The sequence below is a fragment of the Cetorhinus maximus genome, chromosome 23 (genome assembly GCF_964194155.1).
Source record: "Cetorhinus maximus chromosome 23, sCetMax3.hap1.1, whole genome shotgun sequence".
NCBI lineage: Eukaryota > Metazoa > Chordata > Chondrichthyes > Lamniformes > Cetorhinidae > Cetorhinus > Cetorhinus maximus.
Window position 1 is genome coordinate 28,790,872 of NC_135901.1, and position 13,523 is coordinate 28,804,394.

A 13,523-nucleotide genomic window follows, 5' to 3' on the forward strand; every position below is an offset into this window, starting at 1 on the left:
AGTTCTGTACATTTCCCATCACATTGCCTGTGTCTTGTTTCTGTATTTGATGGTCTCAGATTTTGGATTGAAGGAACCAAAACAGTATCAGAAGCGCAAACAGAGGTAGAGAAATAACCCAGAAAGAAATATCGGAGGCAAAAGGTAACAGAGGGAGCCATCAGGAAAATCTGTAAGTAACAGTAAAGGAGAACGGGGGCAAATCAGGTCACCTCCAAATCTGGTTTAGAAAATGCTCTCAAACGCCATGTTGGGAGCTTACTGACCTGAGGAGCCACTGCTGGAAAAGAGACATTTTACCAGACTTAAACTGCCCTGTGGTGAGAAAGATGTTCTGTGTTTGAAATCCCATCACCGTGTTTTCTGTTGAACCCCTGGACACTGTCAGAGGCCCTCAGCTCCAGAATCGTGGGATTTTGTAGAGACCTCACACTGTGAACCCTTCAGGTGCACCTGTGTGGACAAAATGGGTGTGTTGAAGCCATGGAGCAGGTGAGATGAGTTGTTATCATCTGTCCCTGCAGTGAATGGTGTGATGTTTTTTCAGATTGCGTAACTGGTTAGAGCTCTTTCCACAGTCAGTGCACTGGAACACTCTCACTCGGGTGTGTGTGCCTCGGTGCTTTTCTATTCACACTGATGTTTGAAATCTTTTCCTATGGATGGAAGGGAGAAACATTCCTCCTCCTAGATTCAAAGACCAATGATATTCAAAGCCTGATGAATAGGATTAATCTGTCAGATCCTAACTTGCCTCCCCTGAAGGTGCTGACTCTCGGGTTCAGTTTCAAACTCACCTGTTGCCCTCCCCAATATGTCACCCAGGTGTCTAAATCTTTACACCTGAACTTAACAAATTATTTTGCGAAGGGAGCGTCACAATCAAACCTAGTGACTACCCACATGTACTTTGTGTCAGGGTGGGGTCATTGCGCCCCCCACCCCCACTTTCCATCCCAGTCCCAGGAGTTTGGGCTCCGGATGGGTAATGGCGGCCGCAGTTCCCACAATCCCCCGCGCTGGGGAAACAGCTCTATCCGCCACGTGGGCTGGCGGCCCGGGACTGTGCATGTCCAAGGGAGAGGGGAAGCTCCACATGTGCGGAGAATGGCGTTTCACATTGGCCAACCTTTCTTACCTTTCAAGTATTTACCCTTTGGAAATATACTGTTGAATCCGCTTTCAGGCTGATCAGAACAACTCGCTGCGTCAAAAAATAAAATCTCATCTCCCCTTCTGGCTCCTTTGCCAATTACCTTAGAGGGACTCACTTTCTGTTAAAGTGCCTGCCAACCCCTCTCACCCACTTTCCCTAAAGTGCAGAAATCTAATCATGAAAACTCCAGAAAAATCAAATATTTTTAACTGATGAAAGTTTGTAATGAAACTGAACATGGTTAAAAAAACAGAAAATTACTTGAGGATCAAAGACAACCAGAGTAAAAGGATGTGCACAATGTTCTGGACCCAAATGGTTTCTCTTTAATTCACCTGTCCCCTGTTCCCTGCCCTCTTTGTGGAACACCTCCGCTCAGTCCACAAGCATGACCCTGACCTTCCAGTTGCTGCCATTATAATTCACCACCTTGCTCTCATGCTCACATTTCTGTCCTCGGCCTGCTGCAATGTTCCCGAGAAGCCCAACACAAGCTGGACGAACAGCACCTCACCCTCCGATGAGGCACTTTATAGCCTCCTGGACTCAACATTGAGTTCAACAACTTCAGACTGTCAACTCTGTCCTCTGTTTTGATTTTTATTCTTGGCCAAGTGCCAGTCTGCATCTTGTTTTCATGTTTTTGCTTTCAGACAGAGTTGTCCTTTATTCTGCCATTAACACTTACTCTGGGCCAATGCTTTGTTTCTTTACTACAACCATCATCACTCCCTTTGTCTTTTGTTCCATGACATTTTTTTTATTTAATCTCCCTCACCCTCTAACCAATCCCTGACTTTCCCTTTTGCTCTACTGGACCCTCCCCCCTTTCTCAACAGCCAGTCCAGCAGAAAGAAACCCTCCGACCCTCCCACTGCACCAAGTGTCAGAATGAACATGGCTCGGTCCTGGATGTGATTAACAACATCAATAACAGCAGAATACAACCCCTGGAATCACTTGTGAACTCGCTGGTGTTTTAACAGGGTGGATGAATCATTGAATGCATTCCCACACTCAGGGCAGGTGAATGGTGTCTCCCCAGTGTGAACTCGCTGGTGTGTCTGCAGCTGGGATGACCGAGTGAATCTCTTGCCACAGTCAGAGCAGGTGAAGGGCCTCTCCCCAGTGTGAACTCGCTGGTGTGCCCGCAGGTTTGATGAATTAATGAATCCCTTCCCACACTCAGGGCAGGTGAATGGCCTCTCCCCAGTGTGAACCCGCTAGTGTGTCCGCAGTTGGGATGACCGAATGAATCCCTTCCCACACTCAGAGCAGGTGAATGGCCTCTCCCCAGTGTGAACTCGCTGGTGTGTCAGCAGGTCGGATGACTGAATGAATCCCTTCCCACATTCAGAGCAGGTGAATGGCCTCTCCCCAGTGTGAATGTGCTGGTGTGTCAGCAGATTGGATGACTGAATGAATCCCTTCCCACACTCAGAGCAGGTGAACGGCCTCTCCCCAGTGTGAACTTGCTGGTGTGTCAGCAGATTGGATGACCGAGTGAATCCCTTCCCACACTCAGAGCAAGTGAAGGGCCTCTCCCCAGTGTGAAGTCGCTGGTGTGTCTGCAGGTGGGGTAACTGAGTGAATCCTTTTCCACACACAGAGCAGATGAACGGCCTCTCCCCGGTGTGACTGCGGCGATGAGTTTCCAGGTCAGATGGGGATTTGAATCCCTTCTCACAGTCTCCACATTTCCACGGTTTCCCCATGGTGCAGGTGTCCTTGTGTCTCTCCAGCTCCGACAATCAGTTGAAGCCTGTCCTCACACAGAACATGTATAATGTCTCTCCTCACTGTGAACGGTGTGATGCTTTTTCAGGCTGTGTAACTGGTTAAAGTTCTTTTCACAGTCAGTGCACTGGAAACACTCTCACTTGTGTGTGTGTCTCGGTGCTTTTCCAGTCACACTGATGTTTAAAACCTATTGAATCAGACAGAACAGACAAACATTTCTCCTTCTAGATTCAAAGGCCGATGATATTCAGGTCCTGATGATTTGAGTGACTGTCAGATCTTGACATTTGGTTTGCGATTTCTGTCTGGAAATCCTCCCCTTCTAATATTCTGTAAAAGGAATTTACAAAAGCCATCATTCTCCCTCCATTCTCACTCTGCTGTACCTAATATACACTCAACATTACAGCACTAAAAATGTGTGCAATACACAGTACTCTATTACATGATTAGAGATACATGGTGCTGTGGGGAAGAACTTTATTTCAGCAGTGAGTGGTGCTGACTTGGGAACCCAATGCCTACGAGGATGATGGATGCAGAGACGATCAATCATATAAAAATTAAATTGGATAGATGATTGAAGGAAATGAACATACAGGGGAATGGGGATATCGAGGGGTAATGGGGCTGACTGGATTGTTCTACAGAGGGTCGGCATGGACTCGAGTTGTCAAATGGACACCTCCTGTGCCGTATTGACTCTATGATTGGAAATATATAACGTGCTACAGTCCTATACTACAAGACTGGAAAGGATAATAAATTAACTTCATTGCAGAACTATATGCAATATATCTAAAGTGTCCCCTGTCAGAACATCAGACATATATTTGTCCTCTATTACTATATTGTCCAGGGGGCAAAATTCTTACAAAGTAAAATAAGGGACACTTCAGCCGTCTGAAGGCATGGGTGGAGGAATGGGTGGTGGTGGGATGCTCGTGACCATGAGGGCAGGTTGGGAGCTTTTGGGATTCAATATGAGAGGGGGTGGGGAGGAGGGGTCTTGACACAATAATAGTGGGTTGAGGGGTGGGGGTGGAGCTTAAAATCAACTAAAACTTACAACTTATATAAAGGTGAAATACTGCGGATGCTGGAAATCCAAAACAAAGATAAACGCTGGAACATCTCAGCGGGTCTGAGAGCATCTGTGGAGAGAAAGACAGAATTAACGTTTCGAGTCTGTATGACTCTGAAGAAGAGTGATACAGACTCAAAACGTTAACTCTGTCTTTCCCTCCACAGCTGCTGTCAAAACTTACAACTTATCTTGTCAGTCACAACATCATCATCTCTCTGCTGGCCGACTCGCTCACTTGCAGTCCTACTCGAATCACTCAAACTCACCCTGGAGACTCCCGGGATCAGTTACCCACACACAGGCTGACCTAGAAATACGGGACAAAAGGCAAAATAAGGAGCAATCCCTGAAAATACAGGACAGTTAAACACCCTGAAATTGTCCCTTTAAATGTCAGCCATCTCCTGGGGAAACCACCCCTTTAATTGTGAACATTAGGAAAGAGACCGTCCTTTGAGCCAGACAAATAAATGTGTCAAGCTGAGGGAGCAAAGGATGTCAATGTCTTTAAGAGAGAGAGAGAGACCTGGGCCAACCTTTCCAGAGTCTGCACTCTCCCTGGATTCACTTCCTTTCCCTTCAGTTCCTGCAAGTCAACAATTTCCCCCCAGAATGAGAAAAGAAATGGAAAGGGGGAAAAAAGAAAGTCTTTTACTCACAGATGTTGGACACAGGAGGAAGTTTGAGTCTGTGTGAAGCTGAATCTTCATTCAGACAAAGCTCGCCCTCTGATTGGCTGGAGGACTAGAGTCCTTCTGGTCCTCCAACTTTTCCCATTGGTCAGCCCCTCAGCATGGACAGGAAGGGGTGGACGCTCTCCCACATATGCGCAGCTTCCCCTCTCCCTCGGACATGCGCAGTCCTGGGCCGCCCGCCCGCGCGGCGGATAGAGCGGTTTTCCCAGCGCGAGGCATTGTGGAAGTTGCGGCCGCCATTACTCATCTGGAGCCAAGTCTCCACACTCATGGGACTGGGATGGAAAGTGGGGGTGAGGGGCGCAGTAACCCCGCCCTGACACAAAGTACATGTGGGTAGTCACTGGATTTGAGCAAAACAGTTTGTTAACTTCAGGTGCAAAGATTTCGACAGCTGGGTGTCATATTGGGGAGGACAACAGCTTAGTGCGAAACTGAACCAGACCTTCAGGGGAGAAGAATTGGGGGAAAAGCAGAAGGAGGATAGTCTCATCATTTAGGGTTGCAATGAATAGGGAGGAAGGAGTACGAGGGGGCAGAGATTTATAGTTAGAGAAGTTGCTGCTGTTAATCAGATCAAGGGACAAACCCTCATAACATTTAAGAAGTATTTGGATGTGCACTTGCGATGCCATGGCATACAAGGCTATGGGCCTAGTGCTGGAAAATGGGATTAGAATCGTTAGGTACTTGTTTTACCGGCCTAGACTCGATGGGCCAAAGGAACTTTTTCTGTGCTGTAGACCCCTATGACTCTATGACTCTAAACCATATCCATCCTGACCGTTGGGGTTTATTTATGCTCATGTTAATGACCCTGTAACTGAGCTGGAGTTTAATATTCTGGATGTAAGTGGAATGAATCAGATTTGGATTGAACACCCTGTGTCATGTCCTTGTTTTGGGATAAGTTGGGATTGTTGATTTGCTGGGTGAGCAGTGTCTCTTTAAGAACTGCTGCTTGTGATCTCTCCTCATTCATTCAGAGACTCCCAGCTGAAATTATTTTACAATAAGACAGTTCACTTTCAGCATCACACCAAACAAATCCTTCGTGTGAAATCGACAATTCCGTGTCTGAAATGTTCCACTTATTGAAATTACATAAAATTCCATCAGTGAAACAGACCATTCGGCCCACCTGTTCTGTGATGGTTTTTATTCTCCACACATGCCTCCGCCCACTCATCTTCACCTCACTGTCTGTCAGAGCTCAGTGGGTAACACTTCTGCCTCTGAGTCCCAAGCTTCTGGGCTTCCGTCGCCATTCAGGAATTGAGCACAAAACTCACGGCTGACCCTCCAGTGCAGTACTGAGGGAGTGTTGCCCTGTTGGAGGTGCCGTCTTTCAGATGAGATGTTACACCGTAGCTCCATTTGCCTGCTTGGGTGGATATAAAAATCCCATGTCATTATTCTCCAAGAAGAGCAGGGGAGTTATCCTCGGTGTCTTGGTCAATATTTATCCCTCAATCAACATCACAAAAACTGATCATCTGGTCATTATCGTCTTGCTGTTTGTGGGACCTTGTAAATTGTCCAGAGGACCTAGGGAGTCTGTAAAAATATATAGACAGGCTAAGTGAGTGGGAGAACATTTGCAGATGGAGTATAATGTGGAAAAATGTTAGGAAGGGCGTTCCAGGGTTTCGACCCGGTGACAGTGAAGGAATGATGATATGGTTCTGAATCCTGATGGTCTGTGGCTTGGAGGGGAACTTTCAGGTGGTGGTGTTCCCATGCATCTGTTGCCCTTGTCCTTCTAGGTGGGAGGGGCCATAGGTTTGGAAGGTGCTGACTGCAAAGCCTGTCCACCATCTACAAGGTACCACGTGATTCAGGGGAAGGTCTGGGATCCCCGGTTAGCGTTAGGTTTATTTCTAGGTTAGTGTATGTTCCGGTTAATGGTTAGTGTTGGGTTTAGCCATAGGGTTAGGTTTAGGGTTATGGTTAGGTTTAGGGTTATTGGTAGGTTTATGGTTAGGTTTATGGTTAGGTTTAGGTTTAGGATTATGGTTATGTTTATCACAGAAGCACAGAATCACAGTGCAGAAGAGGCCCTTCAGCCCACTGAGTCTGCACCGACACGTGAGAAACACCTGACCTACCTACCTAATCCCATTTACCAGCACTTGGCCCATAGCCTTGAATGTTATGATGTGCCAAGTGCTCATCCAGGTACTTTTTAAAGGATGTGAGGCCAACCGCCTCCACCACCCTCCCAGGCAGTGCATTCCAGACCATCACCACCCACTGGGTAAAGAACTTTTTCCTCACATGCCCCCTTAAACCTCCTGTCCCTCACTTATGTCTCCTTGTTACTGACCCTTCAACTAAAGGGAACAACTACTCCCTATCCACCCTGTTCATGCCTCTCATAATCTTGTACACCTCGATCAGGTCGCCCCTCAGTCTTCTCTGCCCCAACGAAAACAACCCAAGTCTATCCAACCTCTCTTCATAACTTAAATGTTTCATCCCAGGCAACATCCTGGTGAATCTCCTCTGCACCCCCTCCAGTGCAAACACATCCTTCTTATAATGTGGCAACAAGAACTGCACACAGTACTCTAGGGTTAGGTTGAGGGCTACGGTTAGGTTTACAGTTAGGTATAGGGCTATGATTAGGTTTAGGGTTAGTTGCAGGGCTATGGTTCGGTTTAGGGTTAGGTTTGGGATTATGGTTAGGTTTATGGTTGGGCTTAGGGTTAGGTTTGGGTTATGGTTAATTTTATGGTTAGACTTAGGGTTAGGTTTGGGTTATGGTTCGGTTTAGGGTTATGTTTCGGTTTAGGGTTAGGTTTATGGTTATGGTTAGGTTTAGGGTTATGGTTAGGTTTAGGATTATGATTGGGTTTAGGATAAGGTTTAGGGTTATGGTTATGTTTAGGGTTATGGTTGGGTTTAGCGTTAGGTTTAGGGTAATGGTTAGGTTTAGGGTTGAAGAAGAGATGTTACACGCTCTGATGCCGCAATGACCACACGAGACTCAAGCCTCCTTTTAACTGGTTTTATTCAAGCATATGCAAGAGAGCCGCAATCATTCCTAAGAATGAAGACCCAACTCCCAGGTTGATTACATTTAATTACTTTTGTACTTTTTCTTATCATTTGAGTACATTTGAATTCATCCAATTGATAACTGACACACCAGTTCCATACTATCTCTATCATATTGAGCACATACACATGTGATTTTGCTAACCAATTATTGTAAAGGATGTATACATAATTATATTATCTAATCAAAGTTGAAACACAAGGACCTTGGTTCTTACAACTCAAGGCTGCGTGTGTTTTCTCAAAGCCCCCTCTTTGTCCATTGTTCATCTTCCCATATCTAAGCTAAAACCATCTGCCCGCATCAACTTAAACCTCTAGGAGGAAATTAAATATATTAAAAGAAAACACAGTAAGAATTTGCTGATCAAACTTATATCTCCAGACAGCCATTGATGTTAAACTTATCAACAGTTAAGGAAAACCAGATGGATATTGCACAGCCTTGTGAGTCAGGCTGGAGACAAAAGTATGACTTAAATTAGATTAAGTGGGTACTCCTCTCTCAGATAGGGAAGGGGCAGATGGTTTTAGCTTAGATATGGGAAGATGAACAATGGACAAAGAGGGGGCTTTGATGAAACACAAACAGTCTTGAGTTGTAAGGACCAAGGTCCTTGTGTACGTCTTTTAACTTTGACTGGATAACATATTTAACCAGTAAAAACATTGAAAGGTTCCGATTAGGGTTCGGGTCAGTGTGTAAAGAAGTGCACTTTCTTCTCAAGGAAACCCCTTTTCATTCAGGCTCTGTATGTACATAACCCCGTTTAGCTCAGGGTCTGTGTGTACACACGTCCCTTTTAGTTCAGGGGCTGTACATATACAAACGCCTTTAACCTAGGGTCTGTATATACACAAACCCCTTTTCCTCCGGGTCAGTGCATACACAAGTCCCTTTATTTCCGGGTCAGTGCATACACAAGCCCCTTTATTTCCGGGTCAGTGCATACACAAATCTCTTCAGCTCTGGTCAGTGTACACACAAGACCTTTTACCTCCGGGCCAGTGTACACATGAGCCCCTTTACCTCCGGGTCAGTGTATAAACCAGCTCCTTTTTATCTCCAGGTTTTCAAAACTTGAACTCAGCTTCTCCTTACTCAGCCCATCATGCTGCATTCTGGGTAGGGTTTATCTGTATAACTGAAGCTTAACCTCCTCACTTTTGTATTCGGTTCCCTTCGCAATAAATGATAACATTCTATTGGCCTTCCCAATTACTTGCTGTACCTGCATACTAGGCTTTTGTGATTTATGCATTAAGACACGCAGATCCCTTTGCACCTCAGAGCTCTGCAATATCTCATCCAACTCTTACAGTCAAACTTGAAGTCGCTGGTGTGACATCCTTTCACACACACAGAACATTTAAACAACCTCTCCCTGATGTGAACTCACTGGTGTATCAACAGGCTGGAGGATTGGCTGAATTCCTTCCCACACATGAAGCATTTAAATGACCTCTCCCCAGTATGAACTCACTGGTTTGCCAGCAGCTTGGCTGACTGAATGAGCCCCTTCCGAGTTGGAGCAGGTGACTGGTCTCTCCGGTGTGAGCTCATTGATATGTTGTCAAGCTCAATGAATGAGTGAATCCCTTCTAACATTCAGAGCAGGTGACTGGCATCTCACGGTGTCCTAGCAGCTGAGAGGAATCCCTGAACCTCTTCACACACTGGGAGCGAGCAAAGGGCCTCTCCACAGTGTGAACTTGTTAGCGTCTAAGCAGGGTGGATGAGCAAATGAATCCCTTCCCACGCATGCAGCAGGTGAATGGCTTCTCCCCACTGTGACTGCATGGTTAAGTTTCAAGCTTGGCTGCTTTCTCAAAGCTCCCCCCACACCCCCCACCCCCCCTCCCCCACTGCCATGTTTATATAGTTCATCCCTTGTCAGGTTACTGTTCTCCATCACCAATCTGGATGACCAATTGAAGCCTCACACGGATAGCTGAAAACTTTTCAGTGGATAGAGAGACAAAACATTTCTCATCCAGCATTCAAAGGTTGATGATAGTCAGGTCCTGATAAGTTGAGTGATCTATCAGGTCTTGACGTGATATTTGGTTTGCGTTTCGGGTCTGCAAATCCTCCCTACTAATTCAATGCAAAAGGAAATTACAAAAGACTACAAACGTAAAGGGGAGAAATCCAGAACTGTCGATTACAGTTGTCATAGAACATTCTTCCCCCTCTCAAACTATAAATCTCTGTCCCCCACCCACTCCCTCCTCCCTATTGATTGTAACACTAATTCATCCGATTATCCTCCTCCTGCTTTTCCCCAATTCTCCTCCCCTGAAGGTGCTGACTCTCGGGTTCAGTTTCACACTCACCTGCTGCCCTTCCCAATATGTCACCTAAATCTTTACACCTGAAGTTAACAAACTGTTTTGCTAAGGGGGCGTCACAATCAAATCCAGTGACTACCCACATGTACTTTGTGTCAGGGTGAGTTCACTGCGCCCCTCACCCCCACTTTCCATCCCAGTCCCAGGAGTTTGGAAACTGGGCTCCGGATGAGTAATGGCGGCCGCAGCTCCCACAATGCGCCGCGCTGGGGAAACCGCTCTATCCGCCGCGCGGGCGGGCGGCCGGTGACTGCGCATGTCCGATGGAGAGGGAAAGTTGCGCATGTGCGGAGTATGTCGTTCCCATTTGGCCAACCGCTCAGCTCGTCATGGGAGTCAACGAATCGTCCGCGATGGCGAAGGCTTCCGCTGCCCCATTGACTTCAGGCGGGAGATTGACCAATGGGAGAACATGGAGGACCGGAAGGACTCTAATCCTCCAGCCAATCAGAGCGCGGGCTTTGTCTGAATGAAGATTGAGCTTCACACAGACTAAAACTTCTTCCTGTGTCCAACACCTGTGAGTAAAACACTTTCTTTTCTCCCCCTTTCCATTTCTTTTTTCATTCTGGAGGGAAATTGTTGACTTGCAGGAACTGAAGGGAAAGGAAGTGAATCCAGGGAGGGTGCAGACTCTGGAAAGGTTGGCCCAGGTCTCTCTCTCTCTCTCTTAAAGACATTGACATCCTTTGCTCCCTCAGCTTGACACATTTATTTGTCTGGCTAAAAGGATGGTCTTTTTCCTAATGTTCACAATTAAAGGGGTGTTTTCCCCAGGAGATGGCTGACATTTAAGGGGACAGTAAATTAATACAGGACAGGGACATGTCTAGTGTTGTTATGTGATGCATATGAGATATATTATTCATGGTCATTTAGACTTAATGTATTCTGATTTCTGGCCTTGTAATATAGCACCACAGCTACGTTATATATTTCCAGTCAGAGTCATTACGGCACAGAAGGAGTCCATTCGACAATTTCAGCTCATGCCAACTCTCTGCAGAACAATCCAGTCAGTCTCATCCCCCCTCTATATCCCCATTCCCCTTTAAGTTTATTTCCTTCAAGTGCTCATCCAATTTCATTTTGAAATCATTGATCATCTCCACTTCCACCACCCTTGTAGGCAATGAGTTCCAGGTCATCCCCACTCACTGCCAAAACTAAAGTTCTCCCTCACACCCCATTGTACCTCTAATCATGTAATAGACTACTTTGTATTACACACATTTTTAGTGCAGGACTATTGGGTGTATATTAGGTACGGCATAGTGAAAATGGAGAGCACACGATGTTCCACAGAAACTAGAAATATCCATTCTGAGTTTCTGTCCTGTTGTAACAGTGATGATTTCTCTCATCTCTTTTTACAGGTTGTCAGAAGAGGAGGATTTGCAGACAGAAATCTCAAAATAAACGTCACTTCAAGATCTCACAGAGTCATTTGATTCATGGAACCTGAATAGTATTAGCCTTTGAATCTAGAAGGAGAGCTGTTTCTTTGTTCTATCTGCTTGTGGAGATTTTAAACATCTGTCTGACCAGGATAGCACCAAGACGCACACACCTGAGTGAGAATGTTCCAGTACACTGACTGTGGAAAGAGCTTTAACCAGTTACACAGTCTAGTAAAGCATTGGACCATTCACAGCAGAGAGAGCATATTTATATCCTGTGTGTGTGGAGGAAGCTTCAACTGATCATCGAACCTGGAAAGACACAAGGACACCCACACCATGGAGAAACCGTGGAAATGTGGGGACTGTGGGAAGGGATTCAGACCCCCCTCTGAACTGGAAACTCATCGAAGCAGTCATACTGGGGAAAGGCTGTTCACCTGCTCCGAGTGTGGGAAGGGATTCACTCATTCATCCAACCTGCTGACACACAAGCGAGTTCACACTGGGAAGAGGCCTTTCACCTGCTTTGAATGTGCTAAGGGATTCAATCAGCTATCTCACCTGCAAACACAACAGCGAGTTCACACCGGGGAGAGGCCGTTCACCTGTTCTGAGTGTGGGAAATGATTCAGTGAATCATCCAACCTGCTGACTCACCAGCGAGTTCACACTGGGGAGAAGCCGTTCACCTGCTCTAAATGTGGGAAGGGATTCAGTCAAATATCCAACCTGCGGACACACCAGAGAGTTCACACTGGGGAGAGACTGTTCACCTGTTCTGAGCGTGGGAGCGGATTCACTGTTTAACCTGTCCTGCTGAGGCAGCAGAGAGTTCAACCTGAGGAGAGACCGTTCACCTGCTCCGTGTGTGGGAGATTCACTCTCGTGTGGGGGTTTAAGGAAAATGTTTTTCACCCAGAGGGTGGTTGGAATCTGGAACACACTGGCTGAGGGGGTGGTAGAGGCAGGAATCCTTCACAACATTTAAGAAGTATTTAGATGAGCACTTGAAATGCCATAGCATACAGGGATATGGGCCAAGTGCTGGAAAATGGGATCAGAGTAGATAGGGGCTTGATAGCCGGCATGGACACAATGGGCCAAAGGGCCTGTTTCTGTGCTGTATAACTCTATGACTCTAATATTCTACTTTTGTATTCTTCCTGCTAAAGTGAACAATCTCACATTTTACACATTATACTCCATCTGCCAATTTTACTCCCACTCACTCCACCTACCACTATCCCTTTGCAGACTCTTTCGGTCCTCCTCACAACTTGTTTTCCTACCTATCGTTGCATCATCAGCAAGTTTTACTACAATACAGTCAGTTCCTTCACTCAAGTCATTAATATGGATTGTAAATAGTTGAAGCCCCAGTACTGATCCCTGCAGGACTCCACTGCTTACACGTTGCTAACCTCAAAGTGACCCATTTACCCCAACTCTCTGTTTCCTGTTAGTTTGCCAATCCTCTATCCATGCTAATATATCGCCCCAACACCATGAACTCTTATTTTGTGCAGTAACCTTTTCTGTGTCCCCTTAGAGAATGCTTTTTGAAAATCCAAATGTGTGGCATCTACTGGTTCCCCAATGACAGATGTTATACTGACTGGTCTATAGTTTCCTGCTTTCTGTCTCCCTCCTTTCTCGAATGGTTGTGTTACATTTGTGGTTTTCCAATCCGCTGGGACCTTTCCAGAATCTCGGGAATTTTCGAAGCTGACAAACAATGTATCCACTATCTCTGCAGACACTTCCCTTAAGACCTGAGGAAGCAGGCCATCAGGTCCCGGAGACTTGTCAGCCATTAGTCCCATTAGTTTTCCTGGGACTTTTGCTCAAGAGATCATGATTGTTTTAAGTTCCTTCTTCTTTTGTCCCCTGCTTTTCTACTATTCTTGGGATACTTTTTGTGTCTTCCACCATGAAGACAGATACAAAATGCATGTTCAAAGCCTCTGCCATTCCCATCTTTCAGACTATTAATTTCCCAGTTTCATCCTCTAAGGGATCAAGGCTCACTT

General features: G+C 46.0%; 3 protein-coding genes across 3 annotated transcripts in view; all 3 read right to left on the reverse strand.

Moving 5' to 3' along the window:
• Positions 1 to 13,523, reverse strand: part of LOC144696975 (uncharacterized) — a 404,367-nt gene that overhangs the window by 369,062 nt on the left and 21,782 nt on the right. The gene's annotated exons all lie outside the window — the stretch shown is intronic.
• LOC144697284 (uncharacterized) overlaps positions 1 to 13,523 on the reverse strand; it is a 555,771-nt gene that overhangs the window by 161,884 nt on the left and 380,364 nt on the right. The window lies entirely within an intron of this gene.
• On the reverse strand, positions 1,366 to 10,175 carry LOC144697939 (uncharacterized). Its single transcript, XM_078569897.1, has 2 exons — positions 10,076 to 10,175; positions 1,366 to 2,750 (listed from the first exon to the last, which is right to left on the reverse strand). Exons 1-2 carry the CDS (start codon positions 10,173 to 10,175, stop codon positions 2,380 to 2,382), a joined length of 471 nt encoding a protein of 156 aa, XP_078426023.1. The 3' UTR covers positions 1,366 to 2,379.

Coding starts and splice junctions, on each gene's coding strand:
- LOC144697939 (XM_078569897.1), bottom strand. CDS start 10,175: ATGTGGGTAGTCACTGGATTTGATTGTGACGCCCCCTTAGCAAAACAG. Junction 2,751..10,075: donor CATATTGGGAAGGGCAGCAG/GTGAGTGTGAAA, acceptor TGTGTGGAAAAG/GATTCACTCAGTTACCCCAC.